The sequence below is a fragment of the Vombatus ursinus genome, unplaced genomic scaffold (assembly GCF_900497805.2).
Source record: "Vombatus ursinus unplaced genomic scaffold, bare-nosed wombat genome assembly UNPS02014794.1, whole genome shotgun sequence".
Classification (NCBI taxonomy): Eukaryota; Metazoa; Chordata; class Mammalia; order Diprotodontia; family Vombatidae; genus Vombatus; species Vombatus ursinus.
In genome coordinates this window covers 1,629,270-1,644,166 of record NW_020954572.1, presented here as the reverse complement: position 1 = coordinate 1,644,166, position 14,897 = coordinate 1,629,270, and the positions used below count along the sequence as shown (strand labels likewise).

General features: G+C 37.8%; 1 protein-coding gene across 2 annotated transcripts in view; it reads left to right on the top strand.

The window, feature by feature from the left end:
- The window catches only part of UNC79 (unc-79 homolog, NALCN channel complex subunit), a 285,579-nt gene that overhangs the window by 138,431 nt on the left and 132,251 nt on the right, over window positions 1-14,897 (top strand). For both annotated transcript variants that reach the window (XM_027869844.1, XM_027869843.1), the window contains exons 20-22: window positions 5,414-5,571; window positions 8,646-8,827; window positions 14,460-14,661. In XM_027869844.1, coding sequence (XP_027725645.1) covers window positions 5,414-5,571; window positions 8,646-8,827; window positions 14,460-14,661 — 542 coding nt within the window. The remainder of the gene's footprint in view (window positions 1-5,413; window positions 5,572-8,645; window positions 8,828-14,459; window positions 14,662-14,897) is intronic.

The window sequence follows — 14,897 nt, the reverse complement described above, 5'->3', positions numbered from 1 at the left end:
AGCAAGTAACAATCAGATTACAAATGTCAGAGACATCCTTGATGTGGGCTTTAACAGCTAATTGTTAATGGCTCCCAGCTGGGATAGCAGCTGGTGAGACGGCACTTCAGCTGTGTGGCCTACATGATTATTGCCTGTATGCTGGTGCCCTCTCTGTCTCTCTGCCTTTGACAGCTACCTTCTGCTGCTTGAGACTACATGGTGGACATGGCTTAGAGGTGGTGTGGTGCAGTGGGAAGAACATTGGAATTGGAGTCAGAGGACCTGGGTTTGAAGCTTCATTCTACTACTTACTCCCTATGATGTGGGCCTCAGTTTCCTCATCTGTAAAATGAGAGGGCTGAACTAAAAGATCCCTAAGGTCTGTTCCAGCTCTAAAATGTTATGAGTACATGTAATTTTTGTCATATTCCTTTTTTTTGTAAACTTAAACCATTGACAATAAGTGTTATTTGCTGATGGACACAAAGCACTTGCCCTTTTTCTTGTATGAAATGAAAGCCTGTTCCAGGGGTCAAAACTCATCAGGGACTAGGGAAGCCTTCTCAGAAGAGGGGAAATTTGAGCTGGACCATGAAGGAAGTATATAGTATCTCATTAGATGGAGATGGAAGGGAGGGAATTCTAAAAGAAACAGCACAAAGAAAAGCAGGGAGACAGGAAAGTACTTTATTAGTTTTTTGTTTTGTTTTGGTGGGTCAGCTAGGTGGTGCAGTGGATAGAGTGATATATCTGGAGTCAGAAAGACCTGAGTTCAAATCCACCTGCAGACATTTCCTATCTTTGTGACCCTGGGCAGGTCACTTAACCTTGTTTGCCTCAGTTTTCTCATGTGTAAAATGAATTGGAGAAGGAAATGGTAAACCACTCCAGTATCTTTGCCAAGAAAAACTCCAGATTGGATCATAAAGAGTCAGACATGACTGAACCACAATAATTTTTTTTCAGAGTATCAAAGCATTTTGATGATGTTAATATTAATAATACCCTCATCATACTAGCACCTTTGTTTCTAAGGCTTGAAACAATCTTCATCATCTCTCTGAAATATAAGGCAGAGGAAGTATTATCTTCAATTGACCAATGAAAAAATGAGGTTAGGGAAAAAAATCAAACATCTACTATGAAAAATATTGGTAGACAGCATCAATATACTTTTTTGCCAGAGAATAGAGCCAGAGAATTCTTTGTCAGCAAAGAAAGAATAGTTACTCATTCTGTTCTGAATTACTGCTGAGCACTCCTCTTGTCCAAAAAAAAGGTCACTGGGAAAGCATCTTTATAGAAAAACGTCATATAATAATAATGATAATGATAATAATAATAATAATAATCATAACTAGCATTTACAAAGTATTTTAAGGCTTGCAAAGCTCTTCACATTTGTTAACTAATTTGATCCTCACAACAACCCTTTGAGGTAGGTACTATTATTATCCCTATTTTACAGATGAGGAAACTGAGTCTGAGAGGTTGAGTGATTTGCCCAGGGTCACACAGTTAGTAAGAGTCTGAGGTTGGATTTGAATTCAGTGTTTCCCGAGTCCTAATCCAGCATTCTATCCTCTGCACCATCTTGCTGCTTTATGTATAGTACTTTGGTTTAGGTGCTGTAGAAGATATAAAGATGAGACGAATGATAATGGCTCACATTTACAAGCTTTAAAAGTGCTTTTCTGGGGCAGCTAGGTGGCTCAGTGGATAGAACACTGACCCTGGAATCAGGAGGACCTGAGTTCAAATCAGGCCTCAAACACCTAACACTCACTAGCTGTGTGACTCTGGGTAAGTCACTTAACCCCAATTGTCTCACCAAAAAAACAAAACAAAAACAAAACAAAAGTGCTTTTCTTAGAAAAGCCCTGTGAAATATTATAAGTACTATTGTCCTTATTTCAGAGATGAAAAAACTGACTCTCAGAGGTTAAGTCCCTTGCTCAGAATTACACAGCTAGTAAGCATCTGAGCCAGGACTGGAATCTAAGTCTTCTGATCTGAAATCCATTGTTCTTTCCACAAGATCACATCCCTGCTTTCAAAAGCTTCACAGTCTAGTAGAAAAGATAAGTTCACAAATAATTATAATGCAGTGGAGTATAAGTGACATAAAAGAGGTAAGAGCAAATTGTCCTAGAAGATCAATTAAATGACAAGCATTTAATGAACTCATACTAAATGCCAGGTGTGGTGTTAAGCTCTGAGTGTTCAAAAAAGGTCAAAACTACAAAAACAATTCTTGACCTGAAGGAGTTTATATACTAATGGAGGAGACAGCATGCAAATGTATAGATACCTATGAGATATATATAAAGGGAAGGTAACTTTTGAGAAGACTCAAGTGTCTGATTATAGGAAACATGCAGCACAAGTGGTTGTATAACCTTTAGTTAAAGAGCTCTACTGAACTAACAACTTCCCAAGATAGTCCATTCAATTTTTGGATAGTTTTTATTGTGATATGAATAGGGCAGGAGTATATAACAAGGTAGAGTGGATCTCAGAAAAGTGGAGTTTAGTTATTGTGACTGAACAATGGCTTGGAAGTGGCATTGAGGAATAAAGAATATTCCTTCTGGTCCTGTGAATTGGGTTAGTGGGAGGAGTAGTCTAAGTGTCAGGAGGCACAAAGTGTTATTTCAGTTAAGGTGGGTCAGTAGAAGGACTGGTGTAAAAAGTGCATGCAGGAATGATGCAGGGGAGTTTATTCACAAAAGAACGGAAGTTCCATATTAGGAACAAGAGAAAAGGGAACTAAAACTAGCAGTAGAGCTGGTCTGGATAGGAATAAGAGCTGAGTAAGAACAGCAGAAGTGAGGAATGATGAGTAGGCAGAACTTGGTCATCAGACAAGCATGGTGGACTAATAAACCCAGCATTATAATTGGAATATTAGTGTGGAGGAGAGGCCAAGTGCAAGTACTGGTCTTGGGGCTGGAAGGCTTGAGTTCAGGTTCCAATTCAGGAACAAACTAGATCTGTCACCCTGGGCAAGTCATTTAACCTTCTGAGTCAGTTTCCTCTTTTATAAAATGGAAATAATATGCTTGTACTGCTGACTTTATAGGGGTTTGTGTCAACTTTACAGCATTATATAAACATTATCATTAGAATGTTGGAATGGTAGCGGCTGCCTTCATAAACTATTAACCCAGTTTTCTGTCTATTATACAATGTTGTTGCCTTCATTAAATTAATTCAGAAAACATTTATTAAATGCCTCCAATGAGTGCTGGATTTAGAGTCAGAGGAGTTAGATTTGAACCCCAGTTCTGCCCCTTACTACCTTGGGTGAGTTACTTCACCTCTTTGGACTTCTACTTTTTCTGCTGTAAAATTAGGGAATTGAACATAGTGACCTCTAAGGTCACTTCCAACTCTTAATCTATGATCTTATATGTAATACATTGTGCTAGGTGCTGAAATAGAGAAATAAATAAAACACCGACCTTCTCAGAGAGCTTACAGTTTAATAGGAGTTGTAAGACATGTGCAGATAAATATATTATAGGTTAGAATGTTATAACCATATAAGAAGAATACAGAGTACTATGTGTTTAGGTGAAGGATTTCTTTCATGTAAGGATTGTGGACTAGTTGGTTGATAAAGTCTCTTCCAAATCTCAAATCATGTGAATCTATTAAAAGAGTAATAGCATCTGGTGGTTGGAGAGAATTAGGGAAGGCTTCATGGAGCCGGTAGCAGTTGAATCAGAATGTAAGAGCTGGAAAGAACCTTTAAGGCCATATATTTCATACGATCATAAAATCCAAATCCAACCAAAGTCAGCACTCTGCATTGGGATAATTCTTAGCCATTGAACAAGTTTATTGTGAACTCTTTACAGCTAACTAAAGAGTTATCCCATGAAGTTAATCTTCTGAGCATAAAACAGTCCATGGTCACTATTGTATGTAGAGAATTCAAGACTATGGATCTCATTATTTCCACAGGGACAAAGACTCAAGATTGTGTTTCTCAGTGAAAAATATTATGAGGGGAATTTGTCTTTCTGATGTAAATACACATTGAGTTTAGTAAGACTGTACCTATTTTTACTCCAGATTCACATTAACCTCATGAATCTAACCAAGAATGTCCTCACAACTTCTTCGACAAATGGTCATTCACTTTTCATCTACTGGAACTGGACCTTAAAAGATGGGTAGGGTGTCAACAGGTAGAGACTAGGGGAAAGCATTCCAGGTATAGGGAATAATATACACAAACATGTGAATGTCAAAAGACTTGGGATGTCTTACAAGTTGCATATGATTTAGAACTAGATGGAACTTTTAACCCTACCCCCTAATTTTAGCCCTCAGAGGGATTAGTTGATTTTCTCACAATCATATAGGTAGAGCTAGAATTTGATCCTAGCTCTTCTGACTCTAAATCTAAGTGCTCTGTCCACTGTTGTAAATGGGGGTAGTAGTCAAATTTTGTTGGAGTATAAGATGTGAAATGGAAATATGAAATTTGACTAGAATGAAGATTAATCTGGAGAGGGGAGACTATTATCACCTAGGAGAGATCACTTAGGCCATTGCTATATTTTATTTATTTACTTACTTTTGGTTAGGCAATGGGGTTAAATGACTTGCCCAAGGTCACACAGCTAGTAAGTGTCAAGTGTCTGAGGCTGGATTTGAACTCAGGTCCTCTTGACTCCAAGTCCAGAGCTTTATCCTCTGTGCCACCTAGCTGCTCCGGCCATTGCTATATTTTCTACAGTGTACTTCTTCCCCTGTTTAAAACAAAGGGCTACAGGGAATAATGGGAGGGACCTGCAGGGTAAGAGAAGGTTTCATGGGGGAAGTGGCATTTCAGCTGGGCTTTGGGGGATGGGTAGGAAGTTAGCAGTTGGAATGTTGGGGCAGAGCATTCTGGGTAGCAAGAGAAAACATGAGTAAAATTTGGGAAGTAGGAAGACTAGGGTTGTGTTTGGGGAAACGTGAAGTGTCCAGGTTGACTAGAACATGGCAGTCATAAAGAGAAAAGTGGAAGAGAAGACTGGAAACATGAGTGTAACTTAAAAAATCCATACCAAGCACAAGCCATGTTTATTATAAATGATAGCAATGTTTTGAAGTTTGGTATTCATTCATTCACTTAACAAATATTTTCCAAGCACCTACTATATACAAGGCCCTTTGCTCAGCACAGGGAGGAAATAAAAAGAACCTCTTCTCAATCACAATCTATTGTGACATTGGGAGGAAAATATGAAGGATTATGATACAAGAAAGGGAAGTATAAAGGGGAAGTACATACAGAATGTTACCTCACAAGGTTGTTGTGAGGATCAAATGAGATTCCATATGTGAAGCACTTTACAAACCTTAAAGCACTATATTCATGTTAGCTATGAGAAAATTTTTGGTAACCAGAGTATGTTTTCCTTTGGTCTCCTAGCCTATGGAGAGTCATCAAGTCTGAATTTTCCCAGCTCTCTTCACTAGCAGTTCCTCTCCTTCTTCATGCTTTGTCACTTCCTCATGGTGCTGATATCTTCTGGACAATCATAAATGGCAACTTCAATAGCAAAGACTGGAAAATGAGGTTTGAAGCAGGTACTTTTCTACTAACTTGAGGTTTATCCTGGGGGCAGAGGACGTCAAAAGAAACAAGTGAGCTGCATCTACTTCAAGCAGTGAAACAGTTTATTAGAATGTAATCATTATATTTATTATTGGTCCTCTTCTCCCTCATTTTCAAAGAACCTTCATCTCTTTACTAATTTATCTGCTTGCTCTGCTGACTAATAGCAGGTGGAACTTCTGCTCTTCATTGTTCCATTGTAAGGCACCTAGTGCCAGGTTTTCTGTGGCTATCAATCGAGTTTGATTTAGTTTGATTCAATTCAATTCATTGTAATTCAGCAAATATTTATCAAACATTTATGTGCAGGACTCTTTCTAGATATTCAAATATGAAAGATGAAAGTCTCTGCCCTCAAGGAACATATTATAGGGAATATAAAGAATAAATAATCTTATAGGGAAAGTGGGGCTGGGATAAGACATAGTGCGTAAACAATTAATTATGATACAACATAGAATGTGATAATGGCAAAAAAAGAGGTATAGATAAAGGGACTTTACATACATTTTCCCATTTGATCCTTATATCTCACACCTGTTTCCAAAAAGAAGATACTAAAAGTTATAGAGATAGAGTGGGCCAAGGTCACACAAATAGTAAATAGCAGGATCAGGTATTAAAATCATGTCTTCTGCCTTTAGGTTCAGTGGGTCCTCAGCAATATTTCATGTAATGATCAAAATCATGGTGAAAAAATTTTTAAGAACTATTCAAGGCACTATGGATTGTATAGATTAATAAGAGCACCCACCTCTGATCTCTAATCTAATGGTGGATCCATTATCTGAAGGAGCTTATTGTCAGTATCTCTTGATATGGTTACAAAACACTTTTGTCTGTATTAACTCATTTGATTCTCACTTTCAGTCTACTGAGCAAGTATAAGTGTGCGAAATTTAAATAAGAATAAAATAGTAGAGGATACAAAACTCTACCTAATAATTGTGTAGACAGAAATTGTTATGAGAGTTCAGAAGAAGGAGAGAGGATTGGAGTTGGTGTAATCAGGAAAGGTTTCCCAGTGGAAGCAGGATCTCAATTGGTTCTTGAAAGATGGGTTGGATTTAAGTGGACTCACAGGAAAGAGGGAGGGCATTACAAGAAGGGAGATAAATTTGAGAAAAATCACATTATTCAAATTTTATAGGGGATCAAATGAAATATATGTAAAAGTGTTCTGTCACCTTAAAGTAGCGTAGAAATGTGGGCTGTAACAGTGTAACAGCCCACATTTCTATAGCTCTTTAAGGTTTACAAAGAACTATCTTCACTGCAAACTTAAAAGATTAGAAGTATTATTAGTTCCATTCTGCACTGAGGAAACTGGATCCCATACATCTACATAATCTCTATAGAATCAATTAGCCAATCAACAAGCATTTATTATTATTTACTCTCTGCCAGGTACTGGGACTACAGTGACAAAAATAATAGTTTCAATATCCAAGGAACTTATATTCGACTGGGTGGGGAACAACATGCGTACATACAAGTAAACACAGAATATATACAAAGTAAACATAGTGTAATTTTGGTAGGAGGAGATATGAACCATTCAGGGAATCAGGAAAACTCTCCCTCTAGAGACTCTTGAGCTGAGACTTAGAGGAAGCTGGGGTTTCCAGGGGCAGAAGGGAAGAGGGATCATTCCAGAGAGGGGGCAGGCTGTGAAAAGGCATAGACACTTGAAAATGGACTATTGCATATGAGGAACAGTAGGAGGCCAGTTTGGCTGGAATGTAGAGTGCAGAAAGAAGAATAACACACAGTAAGGCCAGAAAGGTATGCTGACCTGTCAACTGTGCCATACTAAACTTTGTTGTGCAGTGGAAACATGGGCTCAGAATTTGCTCTGAGCAAAATTTACTCATATATTCCCCCACATCTTGTATAGATTCCTGTGTTCCTCTCCTTGTCCCACTTCAGGGTGCTCCAGCTTCTTGCTCCTTTCAAAGACCAAGTCAATTGCCACCTCCTCCATCTAGCGTCCCGGACCCTTCCCCCTTCATCTGGCCTTTGTCTTTCGCAGATCCCATAGGGGAAGGGTTCGTTTCCTCCTAGAGCTTCCTGAGACCCTTGCTCTTACCACCCTCTCCTTGGTGTTCTAGTTATTTTGAATTGACCTTCCCCCAATCTCCAGACCTTGTGAGATTGGGAGTGCCTTGCAGGGGGGCCTTTTGCATAACAAGCAACTAAATAAATTAGTGTGAAATTTGTTGTTGAATTCTTAGAAAGATTTATTTTATTTTTTACCTCAAATGTAGTGGTTTGGGGTATATGATGCTGGGAAGATATTTTGAAAATCTAGAAGCCAAGAAAACAACAGCAACAATAAAAAACAAGAGTGGCTGCCTTTAAACACATATCAACTAATTCGATTCAATTTAACAAATATTTAGGACATATTGCTCAGCACTGTGCTTGGTGCTTGAGGAGAAACATTTTAAGGCATGTTCTCTGCTCTCATTGAGTTTATAGTTTAATGGGGAGATTGTCACGTACACAGATAACTATAAAACAATTATTTAGCTAACCATGATTCACATTTATATATCACTTAAAGGCTTACAAAGTGCTTTCCTCACATCTGTCCTGTAAGGTAGCTAGAATATTCATAATATCCATTTTACAACTAGAAAGTATAAGATCAAGGCAGAACTCAGACCCAGTTCTCTTAACTCCAAGGTTAGTGCTCTTTCCACTATACCACAGTTATCAGAGTAGTGTTATGTGTGACCTGAGGGTAAAAGGGTGATTATTGAAAAAAAAATGTTGAATGCTTCATGAATCTGGGCCACATAAATTAAGCTGAAGAACAAAATTGCAACAACAAACCAGAAATCCTTGGGAATAAAAAGATTGCCCTGTGTATCTTATTCCACAGCTGAATTAGAAAAGTAGAAAAAGGCAGAATCAATTTCTTTTGATGTTTAAAGTCAGTGTTTGGGGGTTGCTTTGGGTAATATCTGGTCTCTGTGTGCAGTTCTTATCCTATGCGAATCAATGCCAACATTCTCTTTGTCCTGTTCCCCTTACATTGCAGTGGAGAAAGTGGCAGTCCTGTGCCGGTTTCTGGACATTCATTCAGTGACTAAAAACCATCTGCTGAAGTACTCTTTGGCGCATGCCTTCTGCTGCTTTCTGACAGCTGTAGAGGATGTCAACCCTGCGGTGGCTACAAGAGCAGGGCTCTTGCTTGATACCATAAAGAGGCCAGCTTTACAGGTACCTTAATCGGCACACGGATTCTCCACTCTTGATCATGTGGGACAGATTTTCACAGAATCAGAGAATTTCAGAGTTGGACAGGACCTCAGAGGCCTTCAAATACAACCTATCCTGAACAAGAATATCTTCTCCAACATTGCTGATGAATGGTCTTCAAGGCTTTGCTTCACTACTTCCTGTGGGGATAACATATTAACTAACAAGACTGTCCATTCCATTTTCAGATAACTTTAATTGTTTGGAATTTTTCTTTCCTCCCATGGAGTCTATATTTACCTCTCTCCAACTACCAGCAATTTCCTTGAGTTCTGTTCTCTGAAGCCAAGTGGGACAAGTCTAATCCTTTTCTACATGACAGCCTTTGAAATACTTGAAGACTACTATCATGTGCTACCTAGGTCTTCTCTTCTCTAGGCTTAACATCCTCAGTTCCTTCAGTCTATCCTCTGTCATATTTTCCAGGCCCTTCATCATCCTAGATACCCATCTCTGGATGTTTTCTAGCTTATCAATTTTCCTTCTGTAATTTGACACACAGAACTGAACATCATATTCCAGATCTGATCTGATCAGGGCAGAATTTTGGAAACTGTACCTTTTTCGATGTAGCCCAAGATCACATTAGCTTTCTTAGCTAACACGTCATACTATTCACTCATATTGAGCATGTAATCCACAAAAAACCCAGATCTTTTTCAGATGAATGGATATGTAGCCATGCCTCCTCTATCTTACTATTTGCAGCTTATTTTTTGATACCAAGTAAAGAATTCATATTTATCTGTCCCTATGGCATTTCATCTTAGAGTTGGCCCATTGTTTTTAGCACATTGAGAGCTGTTTGGATCTAGATTCTATCATTAAATCTATTAGCTATCCTTTCATCCTAGGCAGGTTTTCCCTGAGGCCACTTAACCTATTTCTATGTTGATTACCCCTCTTATTAGATAGTAAGTATTAAGGAAAGGCTTACCAATTTTACTTTACAAAACAACTCACATTCACAGTTTGCAGTTAAATAGCACTTTAAGGTTTATAAAACTTTTTCTTCATATCAGAGAAGTAAAATTTTTTTTTGGAAAAATAATAACCTATTCCACAGTTAAAAAGGCATAATGTTAGAGCTGCAAGTGATCTTTGAGATGATCTAGTCCAATCCCTTCTTGGGGATGAAACCCCCGGATGAAGATGAAACCAAAGCTTGAAGGGATAATTACTTGCCTGAAGTCATATAGCTAGCAGAGTCAGGACTAGGACCTAGGTTGCTGGATTCCTCGTCCAGTGTTTTTTTTTTCCATTATACCTACCACTAGATGATTTTCAAAAGTAGGAAAACCATGGAATCTGCAAATTATAGACTAACAAGTGTGACCTCAAGTTCTTGAAAATTCACCAAGATAGTTTACAAAGTAGTAATCATGAAGATGGCTTCTTTGAGAACCAGTCAGTATCCTGATAAAAATAACTAAGGTTATTTCCTTTTCTTGATAATATTACAATACTGAGTGTTCAGGGGGCATCTGTAAATATAGTTTACCTAGATTTTGGAAAAGTATTTGATGAAGTCTTTCAGGCTATCTTTGTGGACAAAATGGAGATATGTGGACTAGGCAATAGAATGGTTGAATGACCAGTGAAACTGGTTGAATCACTGGAGACCCAAAGTAAACAGTGACAGATCAGTTTAGCAAGAGTTCTCTAATGAAGTCTTCCAAGGATTTGTGCTTGGCACTGTGCTGTTCAACTTGAAAAAATTTAGCGACTTGGATGAAACATAGATGTTATACTTATCAATTTATCAGATAAGATGAAACTGTGAAGAATAGGTAACAAGGTAAATGAAAGCACCAGGATATATAAAGATCTAGAGAAGCTAGAATGATGGTTCAAATATAACTCGATGATATTTAATAGGAATAAATGTGAAGTTCTATGCTTGGGCTAAAAAAAATCACTATCATAATTATAAAATGCAGGAAGATTGATAGATATGAAATTCATATGAAAAATATTGAGGTTTTCTTGTGGTATACAAGCTCAATATGTCAATAATGCTATCTGGCAGCTCATAAAGCTATTTAAATGTTAGGCTAAATTAAAGACACATAGTGGTCAGAACATGGGATGAAATAACCCCAATCTTCTGGGCCCTGGAAAGACCCCATATGGAGTTTTGTGTTCAGTTCTGGTGCCATGTTTTTGTGTTGATATCGATAATCTATAACTTGACCAGAGGAGGTTGTCTGGGATGTTGAAAGAACTGGAGACCATGAAGAATATGGGTTGTTTTATGCTGGAGAAGAGAAGACTTAGGGAGATATGGTAGCTTATTTTCAAGTATTCAGAGACCTGTAATGTGAAAGAGACTTTGGCTTCTTTTGCTTTGCCTTAAGAGCAGAACTAAGAGCAATGGGTGAAAATTAGAGAGACAGACAGGCTCCATTTAGGAGGTGATATGAATTAGTAAGCAGGTCGAATCTAGCCTTAGACGTTTGACTAGCTATTTTATTTTGGACACATCTTACCCTGAGCAAGATTGTTATTTTATCTGTAAAATGATAACAGAACCTACCACATATAGTTGTGATTATCAGAGGAGATAGCGTATGTCCAGTACTTTGCAAACTTTTAAGTGACATATGAAAGTGAACTATTATATATAAGGATATTTTTTCTAATAATTAGAACTGCCTGAAGGTGGTATAACCTGCCTTCATTAGAAGTCTTTGTCCTTTTTGGGTCTTCGTGGTCCAGCAGCCACATGTAGTCCATAACATTCCTGACTGACTCTGAACCAGACTAAAATCTAATTGGGAAATATTTAACAAAATAAATAAAAACACAGTAAAATATAGATAATGTTTCTATGTGGTTTTCTAAGTCAATAGGAATCCTTATATATGGTTTAGTGGCTCTTGTTTGTGTTTGAGTTAGACATACTGTTGTAGAAGAGATTTTTGTATTGGGATGGATTGGAATTCATGGCTTCTGAGGTTCCATCTATTTCTGTGATTCTGATTCAACAACTTAAGGTACCTAAATGTTATAGTGAAAGAAGAGTGCTGAACTTGGAATTAGGACTGTCTGAGGTTGAATCTTACTTCCAACATTTGCTAAATGTGTGATTCTGGGCAAGTCATTTAACCTCTTAGTTACACACATGTACACACACACACACACACACACACACACATACACACACACCCATATACACACACACCCATACATGCACCCATACCATTGACAAGACCAGAACTAGAACCATGGATTCCTGAGTTTAAAGTAGAAATTGTAAAGCATGAAATATTAAACTGTATAATTTGGAGGAATGAAGAAAGGGCATAGTAATAATGATGCAGATGGAAACTGAGAGAGAAGGAACCTCCCTTTTTTTTTTAGGACTTCATGGTACCATACCAGAAATATTAAGTAATTTTGATGGGATGAAATTATCTGAGTTGCCTAAAAATCTGGTAAGAAGCAAGAAGGGCCTAATTTCCATTCAGACATGGTGCTGGAGCCCTTTGACCACAGGAGACATTCTATATGTGTAGGGGAAGATTGGGCATTCTTTGGTAAGGCCTTAATGTATCTTTGTAATAGAGACTGATATTTTCTTCTTCTGGACAGGGCTGAAAATGTTGGCCCAAAGTACTGACATTGTTTTATTCCTCTTCTGTGTATAATAGGGAAGAAAATATTCATCTAAGTTCTCTAATCCATGTGTCTGAAGTCATTCTGCCATTGGACTGTGGGGTTCATATAGGATTAGGAAAATCCACTTTTCCTACCTTGAAAGAGTAGAAATGGTACAGGAGAGTTGTTTATCTCCACAACCCCCATAGGGTGCTATTTCTGTCCATCAGATTTTAAAGGGCAGAATTAGGCCAAATCTGCCAAATTGCTGGCAGACTTAAGAAATTCTGTAACCAGTCAAGTAGCCAAGGTTCCTAGCAATAGATGACCGTTATTGTTCTTCTCTAAGCTCTGTCTCAGCTCCTTACCTGCAAGTCTCTAACTACAACAAAAACAACCCCCAAACAATTTTATTATTTTCTATTTGATCCTGTCCAGAAATAAGTAGATGAGCTTAGATGACCTCTTAAATACTGGGGAAGTACCTGGTTAAGGCCTCATCTAACCCTGATCATATTTGCTTTATTTTTCAAGGAGGAAGAATCATTTTAAGTTCTTTTTTTAATGAAACTCAGATTATTTAAAATTAGTTATACAGAAGATCCAACTAAGGGAAATGAGTGGAGCATTGTTCCTTTATAAGGTTGTTGAAGCAGCTTTGGAGTAGTGAAAAGGATACAGGATTTGGAATTAAGGGAACTGGGTTTGAATCCCATCTCTGATATTTACTAGCTGGGTGACTGTGATCAAGCCACTCAACCTTTCTGAGCCTCAGTTTCTTTATCTGTTGTGAGGAAAGCACTTTGTAAACATTATAGGACTATAGAAATGTGATATTATTATTGCTGAAACCTCCGTTTGGAAGCATATTGCTCTGATGATAGCTGGAGTAGGAGTCAGGAAGACCTGAATTGTAGTCCTGCCTCAGACATTTCCTATGACCCTGGTTAAGTCACTAAACCTCTGTCTGCCTCAGTTTCTTCAACTGCAAAGTGAGGATAATAACAGTACCTACTTCACAGGGTAGTTGTGAGGATCAAATGACATAACACACATAGGCCTTAAACCATTATAGAAATGTGAGCTTTTATTAGTATTATTGTTGTTATGGTAAACTAAGCACTAGAAAATGAAACAGGCTTCATTGATTAGAAAGTTTACTGATTGATAGGTTAATCTATTGAGCAGGATATAAAATTTGTAGTAACTTATTTACACTCAAATTTCTGTGATTCAGACACTGAATATACCATATCTAGGAACCAAGAGAACTCAATCATACCTGCCTTGCACAAATCTGGTCACAATCTAGCACATATATATGTAATGCAATTTTATGTAGGAATGTTACGTTGATGGAGATAGCAACTCGAAGCAAAATGGTCTCTGCTTGTAAAGCAACATCTACAGCACACACACAGTTCATATTTTATCAGAATCAGAGCCAAAATTAGATTTGGACAAGGTTTTTACCTAAATTGTTTCCTTATAAAATTTTGGAAAAGTCTTTCCAATTTGAAATGTCGTTTTCATGATCAGAAGATTCATGCCTCCTTTGGAGGCGAGATGGCGCAGTTCAATAAAATACTAGATTTTAGAGAGTTGGGAGCTGTAGGTTCAAGGTCTGGCTCACTGTGTGACCTCAAGGACATTACGTTGCTTCCATGAGTTCTGTTTGAGATAGATGATTGTAAGCTTCTTCTTAATTTTGTGATTCAAATATAGTAGAAAGGGCAAGAGGCTTGGAGTCACGAATCTTGGCTTTGAGTCCTGGCCATGAGCTAGGTGTGTGATCTTGGTCAAGTCACTTCTTTTCTCTGAACTTCACTGTCCCCATCTATAAAATGGGGATAATAACACTGGCACCATTTACTTCATGAGGAACAAATGAGATATAGTACAAATAAAGTGTTTTGTAAACCTTAAAATATTGTTATCCCTGCATGTTAACCAAAAGTTCATATCTGTTATTTTTTCTTTTATTCTCTAACAGGGCCTATGTTTATGCCTTGACTTCCAGTTTGATACAGTTGTTAAGGATAGACCTACAATTCTTAGCAAGCTTTTACTCCTACATTTTCTAAAGCAAGATATACCTGCATTGAGCTGGGAGTTTTTTGTTAATAGATTTGAGACCCTTTCCCTGGAGGCTCAGCTGCATTTGGATTGCAACAAAGAGTTTCCTTTTCCAACAAGTAAGTATAGTAGAAAAATGAAATCTTAAGGGGGAGCTGCAGTTCATATACTTGAACAAGTCAGGATGAGGAGAGGTCCTCTTGCATGTAGTTTCATGTCTTGCTATGGAGGGAATGTTGAGTCTGTCTTCCTAAGGTCTAATGATACCCTAGTGCCCTAGTTTTAAAATGGTCCTAACTCATTGCTGGTACTCTTGTCCTCTCCTCTAGAGCCCCAAATCATTTCATTTTGTGTC